General features: G+C 44.7%; 1 protein-coding gene across 2 annotated transcripts in view; it reads left to right on the top strand.

Annotated features, from left to right (window-relative positions):
• The window catches only part of LOC147639950 (pre-mRNA-splicing factor of RES complex protein), an 80,278-nt gene that overhangs the window by 31,760 nt on the left and 25,188 nt on the right, over window positions 1-23,330 (top strand). For both annotated transcript variants that reach the window (XM_086775548.1, XM_086775546.1), the window contains 2 exons: window positions 6,303-6,449; window positions 6,550-7,555. In XM_086775548.1, the coding sequence (XP_086631674.1) occupies window positions 6,303-6,449; window positions 6,550-7,555 (1,153 nt within the window). The remainder of the gene's footprint in view (window positions 1-6,302; window positions 6,450-6,549; window positions 7,556-23,330) is intronic.

The following is a 23,330-nucleotide window of genomic DNA, read 5'->3' as shown; positions in this document are numbered from 1 at the left end:
GGATGGCGTCTTACCTGTGGGATTGTCACTCCATAGGAAGACCAGGACATATATTCATATTTCTGTCGCGCCAGTTTTGTGCTCGATAGGAACTGTTTGTACAAGTTTCATGAAAAGGGAGATTTCGTCCATTACATGTGCCCATGTATTTATGACTGCATGTGCATAAACTTGTTTTCGCATGATTTGTTTGCGTGTGTGTGTCTGTTTTGCCATGCCAGTACACTGGACAGGGACGTTCCCAGTGTACCGTGGGAGTGCTGCTTGCTAACACATTGGTGTGGCGTGTGAACATGTGGTATAAGTACTACCATTTTGCTCCTTTTAAAAATGTAAAATCCATAAGCGTTAACTTTAATGTTTATAAGCTAATGTGTTCACACATTTTAAAAGATGGGTTGGACATTCTCTTTGGATGGTGTCCATAAGTATTAAATAGGTATTAAGGCTTTATAACCTTTAAAAAAGGTTTTGCATGGAACATTTAATATTCTTCCCGCGTGGGTGGTGGCCGTCTTCTTTCTCTCCATCGCCTGCTCTACCTCAGCCATACCCACCTGCTCTGGACCCGCATGCTGTACCTTGTATCTATTGCTGCACCTTGTACTCGTGTGCTGTACCTGCTGAACTCGCCTGCAGCTGTTGCCCATGCGCTGAACTTGTTGCTGTACCTGCTATCCGTGTGCTGTACCTGCCTGGAGACTGCACATGTACTTGATGTAGTTGAATTGTACCTGTTGTACCATATCTGTACTTGTTGTACTAGATTTGTACCTATTGTACCAGACTGTACTAGGTTATACTTGCTGTACCAGATTGTACCCTACTGCAAGTCCGGTGAAGAGAATGCATCTCCATTGACTCCTGCTACCAACTATACCAGGTGCCTCATGTTTCTTATTGTGTAAAACTAAAATTTACTAAATTAAATTCAAAGTTTCTTTAAGTTTTGTGCAGAGCAAGAACAAAGCATGTTTTTGCTAACTATGCTTAGGAAGCTTTCCTAGTGTGGTTAGTTTTTTCCTGAGTGGAAGTGCTAACCGCGCCCTCAGAATTTCTGAGAGCTAGTGAAGGTTAGAAACACTAGGGAATCTGGGAGCCAAGCTTGTATGGGAGAACCAAGCAATGTTCCTTCCGTGGTGTACCCCTTCGCCTGTGCTAGTACGGGCGTGCTTTTTGGTGCGCGGTCCCGAAAGACCAGTGAAAGGCAGGTGTGCACCAAGTGAAGGGGGGAGTGTGCTTGTGATTTGGGGATTTCTTCGGTTGTCCAGACTTCATCGACAAGTATCCAATTGTTTGAGTTGTATTCACTCCATGTGAGGAAAAATCTGGCCTATTGGCCCGTGACACTCGTACATATAAATACTCCAAGAAATACAAATGTATTGAGGGGGGGCCGGCCCTTTCCAGCCCCAACTTTGGTGTCAAGTGTTATTGGTCATTTTTAGTTTTATGTTGCTAATAATGTCCATTGTTGATATTAGTTAAATGATCTAAAAATGTGTATTTTGTCTTCCGATTTGTAGGCCTCCTGTAGGGAGCGATTACAAAAAGTGAGTTCTTCCTCTTAGAGATACACTATTTGGGACACATGGTGTCCAAAGAGGGTGTAAGAATGGATCTTGCTAAAATTGAAACCCTTCGGAATTGGCCAGAGTTGAAAAATGTATATCAAGTCTGTAGCTTTCTTGGGTTGTGTTTATACTATGGGCGATTCATAAGGCATTTCGCCAAGATTGCCTCGCCATTGCATGATCTTACAAAGAAGAAAGCCACTTTCCAATGGAATGCTATCATTTGTGGACTTGTTTTGACTGTTCCCGACTTGCAAAAGCCATTCATGGTAGAATGTGATGCATGTGGGAATTGTATAGAAGCTGTCTTAAATCAAGAGGGTCATGCAGTTGCTTATGAGAGCCGTCGCTTGCATGATGCCGAGATTCATCTAAACATTTATGAAAAAGAGCTCTTGGCTATAATTCATGCCTTAAAAATATGGAAATATTATCTCTTGGGGTTGAATTTGTATTCAAGATAGATCACCAAAGCTTGAGATATTTTCTATCTCAAACAAAGCTCTCGGAGAAGCAAATGAGAATGACAAACTTTCTTTTCATGTTTCATTTTCAGATTGTACACACTCTGGGAAAGAAGAATCTAGTGGCAGATGCTTTGTCCATGAAGCCTTATATAGCTGCAGTTTCAGTGGCCTCTCATGGAGACTTATCTGCCATACGTGATTTGTATCATTTGGATGCTGATTTTTCCCATATATGGACTTATTTGATGGCTGGTCACTCACATACCTCTTATGTGATCAAAGAGGGTTATCTTATGAAGGAAAATTGCCTATGTGTGGTGAAGGATATGTGTCCAAAGGTTATCGAGGAATGTCACGCTCCACCTTATGCTGGTCATAGAGGTATTTTACCTACCATAGAAAGATATTTCTTTTGGCCAAGCATGCGTAAAGATATTGAGGCTTATATACGCGCATGTATTACCTGTCAAAAGATGAAATTTGATAGGCAAAGGCCTCCCAGTTTGTTTCAGCCATTACCTATTCCCTCGCAGCCATGGTAAAGCATTACTATGGACTTCATTATGGTTTTGCCTAGATCCCAGTATGGGAATGATGCTATTTGGACCATAGTTGACAGGTTTAGCAAGCAAGCTCACTTCTTGCTCGTCAAGAAAACCAATAAAGTTGATCATATGGTGAAGCTTTTCCTTGCTCACATATTCAAGCATCATGGTATGCCTAAGTCCATTGTTGGGGATAGAGATCCAAGGACTACAAGCCTCTTTTGGAGGGCTTTATTTGATAACATGGGCAATAAGCTTGAGTTCTCATTTGCTTATCACCTTAAATCGATGGTCAAAGTGAGGCTGCAAATTCTATTGTGTTGGATTTATTGAAGTGTTATGTGGCAGATCAAAAGAGTGCCTGGGAGAAGTATCTTCTACTTGTAGAGTTTGCCAACAATAACACAGTACATGCCTCCACGGGAAAGGCCTCGTTTGAGATTATTTATGGCAGAGTGATCTTGCCACCCATCCTTCGTACAAAGGATGAGATTTTTGCAGCCGATGAGTATGTTGTGTGACTTGGATGTAGCCTTTGCTCAGGTGCGGACAACCATTGCAAGGTCACAAGACAAGCATAAGACAAGTCAAGAAAGGTGATTGGGTATTGCTGAAATTTGAGAAAGCTAGGCTTCGGAAGAGGTCAGGACGAGAGGAATCACATCCAAAGCTTTCTACTCGATATTATGGACCCTTCAAAGTGATTGAAAAGATCAATGAAGTGTCCTACAGGCTTGCTTTACCCTGCCATTGGAAGATTCACAATGCTTTTCACGTGAGTCGTTTGCGGAAGTATGTGGGGCCAGACCCGTAAGAGCCTGTCACAGAAGATCCGCTGGAGATTGATGAGCTTGAGGGAGATCCTCCAACCAGAGCAAATTGTATTTCACAAGGAAAGAAAGTTACCACATGGCAAGCTTTCCAGGAGATACCTTGTGAAATTTAAGAACTACTTACCCATTGATGCAAAGTGGGTAGATGAGGATTACTTTGTTGACTACCCGCAGCTTTTATAGGCATATCTTGAGGCTTTACAGTTGAGGTCAATTGTTTAGAAGCTTGGGGGGGGGGGGGGGGGGGGGGGGGGGGGGATGTCACCATTTGGTTCATCTCCATTTTTGGAGCCACTTCTACGGGACTTTCACTCCATAGAGCAGCCAGATTTGTACCATGTTCACATGTGCCTAGGCCAGTGCCCCATGTGAAAGGGTGAATCATTTGGTCTGACATGGGCGGGAACCAGTTGTGCTGCCACCCGTGTATGACCAGGATCGCGTCTTATCCATGGGACTGCCACCCCATGGTAGGACTGATATTTGTGCCGACCTTGTGTATGGGATTATCACTCCATAGGAAGGCCCGTGCCAGGACTTGTGTTTCGCCTATGGGACAGGACTTCACATTTCTGTTACGCCAGTTTTGTGCCCGACAAGAAATCTTGTACAAGTTTCATAAAAGGGAGATTTCGTCGATTACATGTGCACATGCATTTATGTTTGCATGCATAAACTTGTTTTCGCATGACTTGTTCTCATGTGTTTGCCTGCTATGTCGTGCCAGTACACTAGGTGGGGATGTCTTTAGTGTATCGTAGGTGTGCTGTTTGCTGATGAGTTGGTGTGGCGTGTAAATAGGTGGTAAGTATTATCCTTTTTTTGGCCTTTTCAAATGTGAAATTCTTTAAGTAATGTCAACCTTAATAATTATAAGGTTGGGTGTTCACACACATTTTACCATTGGCCGGACATTTGCTCTCATGTAGGTGTCCAACATTATTAATAACATTATAGTTATTATTGCATGAGGTATTTCTTTTTCCCCCACACATGGATGGTTGGTGGGAGTGTGATTGAAGGAAAGTATACACCTTGTTATTATCAGCCTGTACCCGCCTTGTTATTACCCACCTGTAGTATCCGCTTGCATTTGTACCAGCCGTACTCGCCTGTATCTGTAGCATCTGTACCCGCCTGTTGTATCCGACTGCATCTATACCAGCTGCACCTGCCTGTTGTACTCGACTGTATTTGTACCTACTGTACTAGCAATACAAGCTGTACTAGTAGTACTCGTTGTATCAGCTGTACCAACATGTACTTGTATCCGTTGTACTTGATTGTACTCTTAGTTGTACCAGTTGCTTTCCAACATCTACTGTTGCTAGGATCTGCCTACAATTTTAGAGTGCAATAAGAAGGGGATGAGTTTCTCTCCTAGGAATTGAATTTGAATATTTGGCAGGTATTTATCTTCGTATTTTTCAGATTTAGTAATAATTAAAATTAAATGTTGTTTGAATAAGTTTTGTCAGGCAAAATATCACACCTTGTTGTCTTCATTAAGTAAGGCCATCAAGGCGGTGACTTTTTTCCATGATTACCTTGACTGCGCCCTCATATTTTGGAGGAGCCAGTGAAGGTCATTTGGGGTATCAGGGAAAACTGGGAGCAAAGCTGATTCAGGAGCACCAGGTATTACTCCCTCCGCGGTGTTTTACCTTGCCAGGCGTTAGTACGGGCGTGCCTGTTGGTGCACGGTCCTGGAAGACCAGTGAGGGCAGGTGTTGACCCAGTGAAGGTGGGAGATTACCTATGACTTGGTCTACACCGACAACATCTCATTGTTTACCAGTTGTATTCACTCCATGTTATGGAGAAATCTGGCCTAGGGCCTGTGAACACTTGTACAAATAAATACTCCAAGAAATACAATAGTATTGAGGGGGAGGCCGGGCCGGCCCTTTCCGGCCCCAGTGATGGTGTCAAGTGTTCTTTGTTATTTTTCAGTTTAAATGTAGCAAGTGTTGTCCATTGTTTGACTTAGTTAAGTGATCTAAAATATGTGAATTCTATCTTCTGATTTGTCAGGGCTTCTGTAGGGAGCAGTTACATCGTGGAACATGTTTGCATCAGCCGATAGCCTCTTGAGGCAGCCAACTGCTGACTTGATGAGGTATAAAAAGCCTCTCCTCAGTCCACGTAAATTCATTAAAATATTGAGCAAAGAACATTCATGTGTTCAACGCTCAGCAGTCCTGCTCATCTCTAGGCAACAAGGAAGATACTCTTGCATCTCAGCCAGCATATGTGCAGTTCTTCGGTCATTTGGACTTGCATCAGTGGCCAAGGAGAGTCTTCAGTAGAGCCTCGGGATAGCTGGATACTCAGCCGACGTATTGGCCTCCTCATCCTTTCGTTGGGCATTCACATCATTTGTACTCAGCATTGTATAGCATTTCTCCAATGAATAATATAAGCAAATACTCCTGCCTGCAGGGAGGGGCCCTTCAGTGGGTATTGGGACCCAATACTGTGTCGTCTTCTACATTCTACATTCTCTTCTCGTTCCCTACTCTCTAAAGTTGATGCTACAGATTCTCACCACATAAAGGGATAAAGAAGGCCTTGTTGTGCGTTATCACGATCAACCTCAGTGCATGTAACATACGTACTCAAACCCGTGAAATAGAGAGATGAAATCACCATTTTATGTTCTTTTTTTTTTCTTTCTAAAACTCTATATCTATTTAGCATGCTTGCATACGAGGGTCTCATTGGAAGTACCGATTTGTGGTTTTGCTTAGGTTATACAGTTATCATATTGTTTGGAAAGAGCTTCATTTTGTGCAGCCACGAAAGTATAATTACTATATTTATATTTGTTCAGTGTCAGGTCAGGGTGCAATGCACTAATAAATGGATCTTGGTTTTGGACAGGTTCAGCGTCCCCTACAAGGGTGTCCAAGGTTGAACCCCCATCTCCAAGAGGGAGCTTTTTTCCAAGGAGAGTTCGACACGATTTGCCTGACTTATCCCCTGAAAACATGGCTCACCAAGGTAGTGCGGAGCTGGAAAGGAGTTTTGGTGAGTCCCGTGACCTGACTAGTAGTGATCCCTTCATCAGTCTCCCGCTGTTGGTCTGATTGGTTCTTAACAATACACGGGTTGTGTGTTATGCTTTCAGGATCTTCAGAGAAAAGTATCGAGTTTGCAGAGTCTCCAAGAAAGAACAGGCATGGCACACCTGATTCGTCCCTTGCAAGGAAGGCTCAGCAAGACAGGACAGACTTGTCACTCTCAAGAAAAGTAGATTCACAACTACAAGAACCATCATCAAGAAAGCGCAGGTATGACAGTCCAAACTTGTCACCTCCCAGCGGGAAACATCCAGGGCAAACTGAAACGCCTCCTCGAAAGAGCCGACATGATACCCCCGATTCATCCCCTTCAAGGCATGACACTCAGCAAGATGGTGCAGACTTATCACCTCCTAGAAAGAGAGAGGCAGCCTTGAGAAAGAACCGTCATGATACACCTGATTTATCCCCGCAAAGAAAAGATGGCAGCGGAGACTTGTCTCCTCCCAGAAAGAGGCTGACATCTTTGGGAAGAGGCCGCCATGATTCACCTGATTTGTCTCCTCCAAGAAAAGATGGCGGTCCAGACTTGTCTCCTCCCAGAAAGAGGCTGACATCTATGAGAAGAAGCCGTCATGGCTCACCTGATTTGTCCCCTCCAAGAAAACATGGCAGTCCAGACTTGTCTCCTCCCAGAAAGAAGCAGATGTCTTTGAGAAAGAGCCTTCATGATACATCTGATTTATCCCCTCCAAGAAAAAGTGGCAGTGTAGACTTGTCTCCTCCCAGAAAGAGGCTGACATCTTCAAGGCAGAACCTTAAGGAATTATCCCCTCCAAGAACAGGTGGCAGTCCAGACTTATCGCCTCCCAGGAAGAGACAGACATCTTCAAGAATGGGCCGTCGTGATACACCCGATGCATCCCTTCTAAGAAAAAATGGCAGTCCAGATTTGTCACCTCCCAGGAAGACTTATCACGATACCTTAGGCTTGAGAACTGGCCAGTCGTCCAGAAAGAGGGAGAATATGGCAGATGGAACAGCTGCAGGTTTACGATCTGGGAAGCAGCTGGCCAAGGAGATCGATATCAAGAAACGAGAAGATTCTAGAAGGTACTTTCTTTTGTAGGCCTGTTAAGTGCGTCCATGTTTGATTGGTGGCTCTAGTTGCTTTACAATCACCAGAGCAGGATTAAGTTTTGCAGCTTAGAACCTGTAGGGCAAGCTTTAATTTGACATATGAAGGGAAGATACGAAGCCTTGCCTAATAGTAAAGATAAAGAGCCCAGCCATGTATGTGAAGGTAAAGCATAGCAAAAGTTAAGGGACAGATCTTGTGTCTCCAGTACATTGTATGTACATGATAGACCAAAGTTGTAGGGCTTTTATTGAAAACTTGGAGCGTTCAGTGTGAAGGTAAAGAGAGAAAATGGATGTCCGATGCATGCGTGTCCCTCCTTCAAAGAATGGCGGTGTTTTGATAAGGAGAACGGAAATGGTACAGTGAAACAACAGATATCACCTTATCATATAAACAGTCCCTTGTGAATATGCTTATATAAGTGGTGAAATAAAATTTGTCAGTAACACCATTGAGCATTCTGCTGAAAATTAAGGTTGCCTGTTTCCTTTTGTAAACTTGGACTCTCCTCTGCTGCATAGAAACCCTGAGAAGTCTCAAGATTTCTAGGATGCTCCTCAATTCGCTTGACAATTAACCTTTAAATCACTCTTAGAAAGACTATTGGTTTTTGTTCTTTCACTAAAATATCAACAGTTTTGAGGTCAATTACCATGTGATATTCTTTTGCAGCAAAAATAGCGTTGTTCCCCCCTTTAATTACATGTTGACTCCCCTGCCACTTTTTGCATTGTCCTCTTGCATTCTGTTGCTCTGGATAAATTGAGGCTAGCGATTTCTTTTGCTTGTGCTGATGTACATGCGGTCTATAATGACTACGTACAGCTGACAAGGTTTATTTTGTCTCCAGTCAATTAAGGTGATTATAGAAGATGCCTAGGAGATTCCAGGATCTACCTGCTTGCAAGCTTTGCTTTTCGTTCAACTACTATGCCCAACCGCCTTGCACACTTATAGCTAGTCACACTTATTCCATCAAAAGACGACATTGGTTTCTTTCCGTGCTTGAGAAAGAAATCCTAAAAGATTTTAATCCATTATTGCAAAGATTTCAGTTTACAGGCTGAAAACTGAAGTTTACAGCAAGATCCAAACTTCTACTTCTGGCAGCGTCTAGGCCCACGTCAGTGCACTGCTGAACTAGGAAGAGGCTGGTGTCACACATGCACCTGTTGCACTGGATTCGAGGATACCACGTGCCCATACTTATGCAGACTCAAGAGTGTACAGGGTACGATAACCTTTTGAAGGATCAGTAATAATAGTCAGTGCCCTAGTATAGGGACTAGTTGCCAGTTGCCATTAAGTTTAGGTTTCAGGACAGTGAGTTAACATGGGCCACTGTACACCAGTTGCCATCAAGTTTGGGTTTTCGGACAGTGAGTTAATGTGGGACACTGCACATGAATTTAACCCCCTTGGATTGTAAGTTGTACGTGTCCAAGCAGCTTATCAGGCCAAAAACTCGGTGCCAGAGATCAGAGTGAGTGTGTATCAGGACAGCACAATTCACCTAATGCAAGCGCCGGGCATCATCGGGGGCAACGCATTTGGGCCAGTTGGGCAGGGGGGATAGGAATAGGCTGTACAGGCTGTATGGGCATGCAGACTGGACAGTGGTCAGGCAGTCCTACTAGAGGGTCGGGCAGCAGGTTGTCGAGTGGGTTGAGTAGGCTGACCCTAAAAAAGGGGCAAATTGTGCCCTGCAAAGGGCATGCTTCCCCCCTCCTCTCTCCACTTCCCCCCCCTTCACTCCTCATCTCCCAAGTGTTGAAGGCCAAGTAAATTCAACCATTTGATGCAACAGTGATCATCAACAGTAGTCATCTACCCACAATGAGAAAGTATCCAAGATTGCTAGAGTCCAGCAGGCAGCCTATTCGTGCACAGATCCAGCCGGGTAAGTAAAGTCACGCCTCCAGTTTAGTGTGGAACCTAGCTCACACTCGGTCCACAGAGGTGAGTACACACATTAGGTGTCATGTGCAAGACATGTGCAGGCTAATCCCAGGGCTAATCCCTGAAGGGCAACAAATGAAGAACCAGATTAGAACCTGATTTTGGAGCTTGTGCTGCTAGGTTTGGGGCAGGAGAACCTTGTGGAGAGGACAGGAGGCTGTCGGCCAATGTTTGATGGAGTATTTCTCTGTTTGCTGTAGCGTGGTGCTTGAATATTTGTCTTGGACCTGGCCGACAGCAGGTCAGCCAGTCCATGAAGGCTTTTCCAAGCCCTGTAAAAGGGCACACTTGCTGATCGTTTTGATTATTCAGTCCTTCATGGGCTGAGTCACTAGAATAGGGATTAGATTAGGTATTTTCTACCTTTTCAAGGCAGCCTATGGCTGCAAGACTTGTACTTCCTTTTTGTACATTATGAATATACTAAATACTCAGCTCTCTCTCTCTCTTCTCTATCTTTTGTATGCGATTTGCATCAAGCATGTTCCAGGATGGTGTTTAGGGCTGAAAGAAGACTCCCAGAGCTTCCGGGGTCATCATTTATCCAATCGTTGCACTTCATTACACATCTAACAAAACAAGCAAATACACCACAAAGGTGGGGGCTCTAAGTGGGTAAGTTGGGACCCAATTGGGTGTACTCTCTGTCACCATTTGGCCTTTTACCCAACTTTACCGCCTCTGATCAGTGTTTTGGGGGAAGCCCACACACATGATAAAACCAAGGTGAGAATGGGGATTTTCCACAAAAGATGGGAGATGCCGAAGGATAAAAGCATTTCTCTGAAGGTGTCGGGTGTTTAAACTGATATTTGAAGCCTAGGCACTTAAGAAGGGATTTTATAGGATTTCAGTTAACACTAAAAGGGTTCATGGACATCATGCATGGACATGTGGGCAAGCTTTTTGGGCCTACAAGGACAATAAAAACTGGGCGCCCATTTTTGAGAGATTTCTCTATAGCATGGATACTAAAAATGGCTGAGTTTTATCACTTATAACATCTTTGGCTAAGGAAAGCAAAAGTTTGAATATTTTTAGCAAGCAAAGCCATTTTTGGAAGGAAAAAGCATGGGTCATTTTTGGAGCTGGCTGATTCCAGCCAAAAAGGGGGTGGGCTGAGGCGTTGAAAAGAGGAGGGGATGCTCTCTTGTTTTGGACACGCACAGGGGATCCAGGCCAGCAGCAGCGAACTGGTTGCTTTCTCTCTTCTGGTCGCCCAAGTATAAGCTGTCCAGCAGCGCCGTTACTCTCTCTATTATTAGTCGTCCTCAGACTGGCTGTACAGCAGCAGTGCTGTTTTCTCTCTACTTACCGCCTTTAAGCAGGCCGTACAACAGCAGTTTATCATACTTCTCTAGTCGGACTGCCCTCTTTGGTGGTCTGTACAGGCTGGCTAAAAAGTTTTCTCTCCTCACACATAGGCCAGACCGGCAAAAGCTACAGAGTTATTGGCCCTTTTGCCCTCGGAACTGGCTGTAAACAGTGGACTGTTGCGGGCTGTTCGGAGCTGTTTCATGGACTGATTTGGCTCGGTGTTTGAGCTATTTTGGAGATTTCATCTCTCTCTCTCTCTCTCTTTCCATGTGCTTGATTTGACGCTTTGGGTCCTATGTAAGCGATGGGCAGCATTGTGCATAAATCTTTCATTCTCTCTGCAAGTGCTGAAGTCCAAGGGCTAGAACAAGCCAAGAAGGGGCAAGGCAAGGTGGGAAGTGTAGATCAAGGGACTATCTTCAGGTTGAATGCTACCTCAGCCAAGGGAAGGTATCCAAGTCAATTCAGTTCTAGTTATTTACCGCCAGCAGTCTGTTAGTCTACTCATTCAATAACGCAAATACGGTGGGGGCCCTTCAGAGGTATTTGGGACCCAATCCTGTGTATTTATCTCTCCTCTATCTTTGCACTCTTAGCTTCTCTACATTGTGCTATTCATCATCAATAATAAAGGGCTGAAAGTATTTATTAGGTATAATCCTTTTCTGTAAGCTTCCACATGTTTCAAAGGGGATGTGCTAACCGAGGGTTAGGGATAGGGCTTAGTCAGGTGTAGGGGCTGATAGGGCTGTAAACCCAATGGTGCGTGCTATGACAGATTCCACCACGTATCCAAGAGAGGAAAAAATAGAGAGAGGGAGAGAGTAGGGTTTGGAAAACTTTGCATAGGACACATTGAGCGGGGAATAGGTCCCACCCCCTTTCAGGAATTTATTCAGGAAACAATCCACAGGCTCACAAGCTAGGATCAATACACCAGTGAATACAAAAGCAAACAAATATGCTGATGTAGAAACCAATGTCATAGTCGATGTTAAGGCACGAGATCCTGTTGCCGAGCACACCACGGGGATGGTTGACACCAGGCTAGTACCAAATCCAACGTACCCCAAGCTTGTAAACGAGGTACACAAGTGATAAGTGTAGATGATGAAGTTTATGATGATCAACATCAGATTAGACGTCGAAATCCGGAGTAGAAAACTGCCTAAGAAGGCCGTACAAAGGTGTATGGACTAGATCAGCCCCATGTGGCAACACGGTGGCAGCCCGTCAATGCAGATCAGGAACCCAGCGGACAATAGAACAGCAGCGTGGTAGTAGAACATCAGTACGGCACAGTCTTGTACGACTATGCGGATCCATTTAGTTTACAACTAGCTAATGATGACGTGGCATAGTCAGTCAGCAGTGGCGTTCTGAACAACAGCAGGCGGCAATGAAATAAACTCCATGCTTTGATGATGATGATGATGATGATGAAGAGAGATTCATGCTTGTTTTATACTTGAGGGGGCCGTCTTGCTTTTTGCCCAAAAGCTAGCCATGCTTTTGTTTTACGTTTTTTCACTTTTTACAATAAAATACTATTCAAATAAGGCCAGTTTTTTCCCAAGTGCTTTTGTGCTTTGCTTTTCCAGCTTTAGGGCCTTGCTTTTTGGCCCTAGAGTTGCTTTTTGAAAAAAACAGCTTTTGCTTTTCGATCTTGCTTAATCCCCTCTTGCCAGTGATGCTCTTGGCTCATGGTCAACTCAGTTTGATTTTTGCTTTTCTTTGCTTTTTGACCAAAACTGGTGCTTTTCCATGTGCAAACCTTATGGTCCGTGTCTCCATGCCTTCTTCCACCAATCCGGTGTCCTAGCAAGGGTTCCATCATGTGATAAAGTGCTAGGAAGGCCAAATAGTTACATTCCCCTCCCTCTTATATCGCGGTTGTCCTCAACTGCGGAGTACAAGTGTATCATATGTTCCAAGTTCTAGCCCCATCTAGTGAGCTTGTGCATCTAGACATCCTACATATATGTAATGTCATATGCTCATTTGGCAACATCTCAATGCGTTATCTTTGACCAATGGTTTGTCTTTGATGGTTTTTCTTCATGACCTGTCAGATGTGTCATTGGCGAATAATTCTTGAATTTCAAGAGGAACTTTCTGACCACTGCCTTTTCTCTTTTTCTCATAGAATGAAATAAAATCTGTTCTGGTTGCAAAATCTCTTCTTGCTCTTCCACCTTTGGTGGATCCTCCGATAGGGGCTCCTCTGGGGGGTGGTCTTGTATATGGTTTCAATAAACTCACATGGAAGGCATTATGTATTCTCCAATGATCTGGAAGGTCTTAACATACATTGTTGATCTTCTTTGTAATCTGAAAAGGTCCATAATATCTAGGAGCAAGCTTTGGGTCTTTGTGCTCCTTGGCTTACTTGCTAAGTCTTGCTTTCTCGAATCTCAACAAGACCCAATTCCCTTATTCAAATGAGACCTTCCTTCTATGCTTGTCTGCAGCTTTCTTTTGCTTGGCTTGAGATGTCTCAATAGTCTTTCGAACTTGTGCAAAAGCTATATCCAAGTCTCGAAAAAACTCATCCGCATGGAAGATCTCTTCCTTGGTTCTAAGCATGGGCAACAATAATGGTTTGCCATAGATAATCTCAAAAGGAACTTTGCCTGTAGATGAATGGACAGTGTTGTTGTAAGCATACTCAACCAAAGGCAAATACTTCTCCCATTGGTCCTTTGCTTCGAGAGCATAACACTTTAGCATATCCAAGATAGCGAGGTTTGTAATATTACTTTGTCCATTGGTTTGACGATGATAAGCCAAAGAGAAATTCAACTTTGTTTCCATATTGTTGAAAAGAGCTCTCCAAAAGAAACTGGTAGTTCTAGGATCTCTATTCCCCACAATGAACTTAGGCAGTTCATGGTGCTTGAAAATCTGTTGAACAAACATACTCTATGCGAATGGTCTTCTTCACTGGAATGAAGTGGGCTTTCTTACTGAATCTATCAATAATAGTCCATATACTATCATTCCCATTTCCTGACTTTGGTAATCCAAAGATAAAATCCATAGCAATACTCTCCCATGGAACATTCGGAATCGGCAATGGTTGCAATAGTCCTGTTGGCTTTTGTCGATCAAATTTGACCTTATGACAAATCAAACATTCTCGAACATATCGATTAATGCCCTTTCTCATGCTAGGTCAATAAAAGTAGTTCGCCAAAGCTTGAGTTGTAGTCAAGATGTCTCTATGCTCCATGTAGGGTGGAGCATGGCATTCTTCCATTACTTTTGGCCTTAAATCTTGTCACACATAACTGGGTTTGCATCATAAGGAAGCCCTCTTTGATGACATAGGAGGTTACTAAATCTCCATTCTGCAATCTGTTCCAAATATCCTTGAAATCCTCATCGGTAGCATAAAGATCTTTCATCAAAGTAAAATCCATATGATAACCCATAGAAAACCTTAGGTTGAAACATGAAGTACCTAAGACTTTGATGATCGGTCTTGATAACAAACTCAACATCCATAAGATAATGCTTCCAAATCTTCAATGCATGAACGTAGTCATCAACTCTTTCTCATACGTGGGTGCCGTCTTTTCGGCTCCTTGAAGTCTTCGACTTTCATAGGCCACAGCATGGCTCTCTTGGTTCAAGACTGCTCCAATGCAATCTCCCGAGGCATCACATTCAACCACAAAAGGCTTTGACAAATTTGTAATAATCAACACTAGTCCTTTACTAGCGTAAAATTTCAATGCTTCAAAGGATTCTTTTTCATCTTTGGTCCACCGAAATCCCACGGCTTTCTTTGTCAAATCATGCAATGGACTAGCCACCAGTACAAACCACTTGATGAACTTTCTGTAATAAGAGCATAAGCTAAGGAAACTTCGAACTACATGCACACTAGTCAACTCTGGCCATTCCATAATAGCCTTGACCTTGTCTGGATCCATCTTGACCGCCCTCCTTGGACACTATGTGGTCTAGGTAGTGAATTTCTGACAAAAAGAACTCTCTCTTCTTGCCATTCATGTACAATTTGTGCTTCGCAGTTTTTGAAACACAATATCCCAAGTGCTTTCGATGCTCTTCCTCATTTTTAGAATGCACAATAATATCATCAAAGAAAGTCGAAAGATTCTTTCCATCATTCGATTGAAGGTAGCTGGGGCATTGGTAAGACCAAATGGCATCACCAAATACTCATAAAGTCCAAATGTTGTCCTATATGCGGTCTTGTGAATGTCCTCTGGAATCCTGACTTGATGGTAACCACTCTTCAAGTCGATCCTGCTAAAGATGGTGGCTCTTGAAAGAAAATGAAGCAAATAGAAAACACAGATGTAGGCCCAGGTACAAGACTTGTAAATTTTGGAAACTGATGTTTATTGCTGAAAATTGAGCACGAGGGAAGCCCATAGGTACTGTACAATGGTAAGAAGTAGTAGTAGCTGCTAATGACCTCAAGTGAATGCTGAAAAATGAGATCAATAGGGGGAAAAGGGAGTCAGCCCTTATATACTCCCCCATATGTTGGTCGGCCAGTTGTAGCAGGCCTACAGCAGCACAATAGCTGATTGGTTACGTGGGCAGAAGCACCACTATTACCAACCGATTCCACCGTGCAGGTGTGTCACTAACCTCTTTAGGAGAAGTCATATCTGTGATCACGAGGAATGAATCCTATGAAGAAGTGGATGAATCTGTGACTGCCATGTATGCAACTTTGGCAGATCCCTTCTCTGAAACTTTACCTTTATCTTTAGTGTTGTCCTTGTCAGATGCTTTAGAAGCATCCTGGGCTTTGGTTGCTCGAAAATCATCACGATGAGCAAAGCAGTGAGCCTCAGTATGGCCTGACCTGCCACAGTAATCACATTCATTGCTTTTGTCTTTGGATTCCTTAGAATCCTGTTTACGCTTGCCTTTGTCTTTGTTTTTATTGTTGTTGTTGTTGGAGTTTCCTTTTCCGCCTTTGCCTTTGCTCTTGTCAGAGGCAACAAAGGCAGACTCTGACTTGCCTTTTCCGCGAAGCATGCACTTGTTGTGGAGATAACTCACGACTTCCTCAAAAGGGGGGAGGAGGATCACGGAAATAAATATTATCCTTGAAAGAGTCAAAGGAAGCAGGCAACTTACCAAGAAGTTTATGGATGGGATTGTTGATGGTGCTCCTATACTCCTCAAGTTGCAGCTTGATACGGGTGAACTCTCCAATCTTCTCAATCAAGTTATCTGACTCATTGATTGTAAGCATCTCTAGATCCGACTCCAATTTGGCAATCTTCACTGTCGAAATTCTCCCATACTTCCATTGGATCTCTGTCCACATTTGATGAGCATTACTCCGGGAAGAGACAAACTGTGCATGTATAGATGGAGTCATACAATGGATGATGATAAGACAAGCCTAAGCATCCAATATGCTTCTCAAAGCAGGGTCCACCAAGTGAGGTGTGGAGATAGCCATCCACACACCGGCTCCTTCCAGCAACAATCGAGTATAGAAAGACCAAGTATGATAGTTGGTTGTTGTAAGCTTCATGGAGTCATTGACTTGGGGAGGATTGTAGGATGGTATGTGGGTAGGGGCGGGAGCAAGACCTAGATGAGAGAAACTCATTTTTTTACTTCTCTGTCTGTCTCCCAATGGGGTAGCTTTTGTCCTTGCTTTCTTCAGCTTCTGTTGGGTCTTCCTGAGTTCGTCAAAGATTGGGAATAGGAACCACCTTTGGAGCGGCGGGAGCAGGGGATCCAAGCTGTGATGGTGCTGGAGAATCAACAGGAGAAGGAGCAGCAGTAGAGAAACCTTGTGAAGCCATGTCCTCTGACAAGAAACCTTCTTTGAAGAAAGGGGCTGAAAAAAATCTGGAAGTCCTCCTCTCAAGCTGTGCACAACAAGAAGAAAGGGAGGGAGGGTGGGAAACTGAAAGAAGAGAAAGAAGGAAGATCCCTCCAAGATGTAGATCCCTGTCCTCAGCACTTAAAAAGAGGACTTCAGTAATCCAGCCAGCATAAAAATCAGCAATCTTTGCTGAAAATTCAGAAATACAACAATCCCAAGTGTCAGATGAAGAAAACATAGCACTCTTGAGGAAGCCCTGCTCCCGGAAGAAAACGCAGCACCTTCTACACTGAAATCTATAGAAAATGCAACAAACTGTCGAAGCCTCTGCTTCAAAACAGAAAACGCAGCTCTCTTTTGTTCACAGGTCAGCGTTTTTCTTTGATACCATGAAAGAAAATGAAGCAAATAGAAGACATAGATGTAGGCCCAGGTACAAGACCTGTAAATGCTGGAAAGTGATGTTTATTGCTGAAAATTGAGCACGAGGGAAGCTTGTAGGTGTTGTACAATGGTAAGAAGTAGTAGCAGTTGCTGATGACCTCAAGTGAATGCTGAAAAATGAGATGAACTGGGGGAAAGGGGGGTCAGCCCTTAGATACTCCCCTATATGCTGGTCGGCCAGCTGTAGTAGGCTGACAACAGTACAGTAGCATAAAATGCTATATAAATGCTGAAAAATACCTTAAAAATGGTAGAAAAAAGCTGAATAATATCTGCTAAGATATGCCAATGCAGGGCCTTGTAAATGGCCAATTCAAGCATGAAAATGGTGACGTAGACCATCTAGGATGATATAATCCAACAATTCCAGCCAATCTGTCTAGGATGTCATCAATCCTACGAATAGGAAACTTGTTCATCACACTAATTGTGACTCCCCCGTTTTGGGTTGAGCACAATCTTGCCTTACACTTAAACAATTAACACAATTAAACAAGTTGAAAATGGCACCACAAAATGAGGCTTAACAAAGCTGAAAATTGAAATCACTTGCACACTACACTAGGGCTAGAAAGGGCCGACCACCCTTGTAATAGATTGTATTATCAAGGTTCCTGTTACAAGCTTCATGGGCATTCACATGCCAAACTGTCCATAGGCATTCATGCAAATGAAAACAGTATTGCAAACGTGGTTGTTGATGAGGTGCTTCCATAGCTTCCATTTGATTTCACAATCTCACTCCTCAATCCCTCATAGCTAATCAAATGCAATTATTCTCCATTGGCATTCATACACAGACATTGTGTGTGCCAAGACGGAGACATAGGATGTAACTCGCCCAGGAAACGCGGGAGTGGGTGTGCATCGCTTTGACCATGAGCACAATTAAACATTTCGGCATTTAATCACAGCCATCATAGTCACAAGGAACGGGGGACGGTAACAGGGGACGGAGGAGGGCCATAAGTAGGGAATGAGGACGGGGAGGGAATGGCACTCAAAAAATACTTATAAAAAAAAAGTTTTTCTACTCTACACTTACTCTACTTTGGAAGTACATCAAAATGAGCACAAATTTACACTAAAATGGTAAGATTTTGAGCCATATTAACAAAATGCACCGATCAAAGAGTGAAGGCGTTGACGGTTGATTTTATTAATAATTAAGTAGATACAAAATGAGTCATGACTCAAGAGTCAGGACTAAGGCTTAAGGAGGCACAATACATGGAAGGACTCAAATGAGTCAATGACAAAAAGTGCTAAAGCCTAGAGGCTAGAGCTAAGTAGTAAGGCCCATGAATCATGATCCATGAATGATCATCCACGTGAAATGCTCGCCTTATGGTCATGGGTAGCTTGTCCCAAAGGAGCATCAAGCTCATTCTCACTCTCATCCTCACTGGCATGCTGCTGGTGCACCTCATCCTCTTGTGCTCTTCTTGTTGACTCATCTCCCACTCAGTGAAGGGATCTGCCTTCTTGGTCACGCTCTTGCAAAGCACTCGCAAGTTCGTGCTGACGAAGATAAGGTCATTGGCATGCTCTACCACGAGCTGGTTCCTCTTCTTAGAGGCAATGTGGGTGTAGGTGCTCCAAAGTTGCTCCAAGCAAGAGGAGCTGACGACTTGGCTAAGTATGCAGATGGCTAGCTGCTGTAGCTCCGGTCCATCTGAACCAAAGTCCTCCCACCATAGAGCAGCACCAACTTTGGAACGGTCGATCTGTGCATCATGACAGTCATAGGAGCCATGAAATGACCTGTACATGGAAAGTTGGTCCCTAATCTTGCGCCTAACCGATGCATCAGGCATAAGACGGTCCAAGATGATCCTTCATCCGGAACTCAACTCCCGGTTGCTCTCCTGCTTGTTGCCTTGGAATTCTGGGTCCACCACATAAGATGCAAGCACAAACTGCTGGAGAGGGCAGCCCGTTGGAGGTGGAGCCACCTGTGTGCAGAGCACAGTTGGCTGGTAAAGTCGCTTGGCGAAGAGGGCAGCCTGTTGGGGAATCAACGCAGCTGCCAGCTACAGTTATAACAGCCGTCTGGTTGCTGCAAACAGCCGCCTGGCTTCAGCCTGAAGAAGAGATGGCATGGAGGAGCAGCCAACTGAGAGAAAGCATGTGCAGCAGTTCAGAAGTCGCCTGGATGAGTATGCGCAGCAGTTCAATAGCCGCCTCAGAAAACATGCGTAGAGATGGTCGCCGGTGGTTCTCCTACCAAGGGTGCTCGCCTTTTTTTATATAAAAATTAAAGTGGAGTTACACGACTAATGCTGGCTGGCTCCCCAAGCTTGCATGTGGGCGGCCAGCTCTTTGGGGGTGTGGGTAGGTGACCATACACCCACCCCCACACATACACAACTAAAGTGTGGCTCCCCACCTTGGCCCCTAAGTGGGTGCCCAAAGGAGGTGCCCACTTTTAAGTGAGTGTGAATATAAAACCTTATAAACCAAAGGGTTAGAAATATAAAATATTAAACCAACATGTGCAATATACTTACCACCTGTTCACATGCACCAAAACTCGTCAGAAGACAGAGCAGACTTCACGACTCACTGGCAGGCGCTCCCGCTCAGTAAGTGACACGTCAAGCAGGCAAACACAAAAATACAAGTCATGCGAAAACAGTTTCAAACATGCAAAACATGTGTGCATGTGCAAATAGTGTCATGGACATATCTCCCGTTCATGGAACAAGTATAAAATATCTGTCGGCACAAAAATGGCACGACGTAAAACATAAAAACCTCCCATAGGTAAGACACAGTTCCAGGCACGAGCCTCCTTATGAAGTGACAGTCCCATAGGTAAGACACGGCACAAATACTGGCTCTTCCATGGTGTGACAATCCCATGGGTCGAACACAGTCCAGGTCATACACGGGTGGCACCAGTCTGGCTCCCGTCCATACGACACCATCCTGCTAACACACGGGTGGCACGAGTCTCGCTCCCGTCCATGTCAAGCAAGAAAACTGGCCTCTTCACATGAGACACCGGCCTGGCTTCAAGTGAATGAGACACAAAAACTGGAGATCGACCAAATGGTCGGCCAATTGGTGACATCCCCCCGGGCTTCTAAAGAGTTGTCCCCAGCTGAAAAGCCTCAAGATATGCCTGCAACAACTGTGGGTAGTCAACAAAATAATCCTCATTTACCCACTTTGCATCAATTGGCAAATAATTCTTAAACTTCACAAGGTATCTCCTGGAAATATTTCCTGCAGGTAGCTTTCTCTCCTTGTGAAAAACAATCTGTTCTGGCTGGAGAATATCCTCAAGCTCTTCAATCTCTGGCGGATCTTCTGTGACAGGCTAGTCAAGATCTGGCCCCACATATTTCCGAAATAGACTCGCATGAAAAGCATTGTGAATCTTCCAATGACTAGGTAAAGCAAGCATGTAGGACACTTCATTGATCTTCTGAATCACCTTGAAGGGTCCATAATAGCGAGGAGAAAGCTTAGGATATGATCCTTCTCGTCCTGGCCTCTTTCGAAGTCTGGCTTTCTCAAATTTCAGCAAAACCCAATCACCTTCTTTGACTTCCATATCCCTTCTATGCTTGTCAGCAGCCATTTTATGCTTATCTTGTGACCTTGCAATGGCTGTCCGTATCTGACCAAAGGCTATATCCAAGTCACGAACATATTCATCAGCTGTAAAAATCTCATCCTTTGTACGAAGGATGGGTGGCAATACCACTCTGCCATAAATAATCTCAAACGGAGCCTTTCCCGTGGAAGCATGGATCGTATTGTTGTAGGCAAATTCAACAAGTGCAAGATACTTCTCCCATGGAGTCTTTTGATCTGCCACATAACACTTCAATAAATCTAACACGGCTGAATTTGCAGCTTCACTTTGGCCATCCGTTTGGAGATGATAAGCTGATGAAAACTCAAGTTTATACCCATATTATCAAATAAAGCCCTCCAAAAGAGGCTTGTAGTCCTGGGATCTCTATCCCCAACAATGGATTTAGGCATACCATGATGCTTGAAAATATTAGCAAGAAAAAGCTTTACCATATGATTAGCTTTAATGGTTTTCTTGACTGGCAAGAAATGAGCTTGCTTGCTAAACCTGTCCACAATGGTCCAAATAGCATCATTCCCATACTGGGATCTAGGCAAGTCCATAATAAAATGCATAGTAATTGTCATGTGCACAGTGGGTATCTACCGTGTGCTATACGCATGCAAGACTAGTTTCAAGGCTTGGGGAAGCTTGGAACTAGGCAGGCTGATTGACGAGCTGAGTTAGGGATATACTAACGGGCGGGCACCCAAGTATGGACGGGCGGGCGGCCAAGTGTGGACGCCCGATGACCAGCCAAGAGCCTATAAAAGGGTGGCCAAGGTTAGTTATTGTATGATAGAGAGTCTCGCGAGTTTGTGAGAGCTCTATGGTCTTGGAGCCTGGATCTAGTGTAGACGTGCATCTGCTTTATGCAGCCGAGGCCGGTAGTGATCTCGAGGCCCGCGAGGGCAGCTTCGTGGCGGTATGGGACGTCGCGAGGAGGAGATTGGTCGGTACGTCAACCTAGTTAGCTCAGCTCGTGGCTCGGTGGGGACAGCCAAGACTGTGGGCTTGCCCACGGCTGTCATGGTTGGGAGGTGAGTCAGGCCTGCACCCCCTTGCTTGTTTGTTTGTTCGTTTGTTTGCAGGATTCGAGTTTCGAATCAAGATTGATCACGAGGGGATCCGTGGGATTTGACAGTGGTATCAGAGCATACCTCGTGAACGAGCAAGTCGGTAGGTAGAGAAGATGAGGTCGAAGAACGGTATGTGTTAAAAAACTTGCTGTTTTTTCTGTGCATACTGCAGTTTTCAGATTTAGTATGTGTTTTTCCTTCATCAAAGACACCCATGTTAATGGAAGATGGTAGTGTAGTAGGGTTGCTTGCTTTGCAAAGAAGAGGAGTCGTGTTGTGCAGTCGCATGAGAGAAAACAGAAAAAAAAGCATGATGCTTTTCGTTGCTTTTCGTTGAACGAACGAGAGAGACAGTGAGAGAGAGCGTGCGAAGCGAACGCTGTCCTGCTGGTCATGTGCGTTGGCCGGGTGCTGTTCGATGCTGCGGGGTGTAGAGGGCGCAACGGTATGGGCGGCCAGGACCAGTCGGTTGGCAGGCGCCTAGGCTTGCGTGGCCAGGCCTGCCAAGCTAGGTGGCCAGGCTAGCGCAGCCAGCCAGGCCTACGCAGCCGCCCCAGCCAGGCCTACGCAGCCTAGCGCAGGCGGCCCAAGCCAGGCCGGCCAGCGCTCACGCCAGGCAGGCCAGCGCCTAGGCAGGCGTCCCAGCCACGCCATGTAGGCGGCCCAGCGTAAGTAATGCCTGGCGCACACGCAACCACAGGCAACGACGGTAGCAAGCTGACGGCGAAGGTGACGCCTGCAAACAGCACGCCGGCAGATTAATCCTGGAGAAAAAAAAAACACAAGGCAAGCACGTTTTCTTTTAGCCTTTTTTTTTAAGAATTTAAAACTTTCATATGAATACAGTACCAAACAAATAGGCTCGAAGTCGAAATTCGATGTAGATGTTCGAAGCAGAACGACCACTGAGTGGTCCAGTCTCTACGGTCCTGTGCTTTCACTGGACTCCGCGGAGAGTGCCCAACTGGTGTTCCAAGACCACGCACAAACATGCGCTCTCGTACGAACGCCTAGCTCTCCCGATCTCAGCACCTTTGGACCGTGGTTTTCCAAAAGCTTGGACTACCCGGCACTGAACGGGTGTTGCCGTGGAGAGAGTTCCTTATCAGATTTATCACAAAATACTTTACTTAAATCTGAAAATTCACTTACTTGAGGATGGAGGATGGAAGTCCAATACCCATGGTGTCTGTCTGTGTGTAGCTATTAGTGACGGACACCAAGATGCAGCAGCACGTCGAGGGGAGTAGTGGCCTGGAGAAAGATATAACCTCGTGAAGAAGAGAGAGACCGCTTCCAGCCTGCTGGACAGAAGGAGCAACCACCTTGTTGAGATGGCACAGCTGCCTGCAGGAGAGGAGGTGGAGTAGGCGCAGCTGTTTGCTGTAGATGGAGCACACAGCCACCTGGCTTTGAAGAGCAGATGGTGTAGGCGCCTGAAGGAAACAGGCGGAATCTGCTGGTCGGGTAAAACATGCACAACCTGCTGGAGAGGGCAGCCTGCTGGAGGTGGAGCCACCTGTGTGCAG

Source organism: Cibotium barometz, chromosome 3, assembly GCF_041138505.1.
Source record: "Cibotium barometz isolate CiBa-2024 chromosome 3, ASM4113850v1, whole genome shotgun sequence".
Classification (NCBI taxonomy): Eukaryota; Viridiplantae; Streptophyta; class Polypodiopsida; order Cyatheales; family Cibotiaceae; genus Cibotium; species Cibotium barometz.
This window is presented reverse-complemented; position numbering and strand designations above follow the sequence as displayed.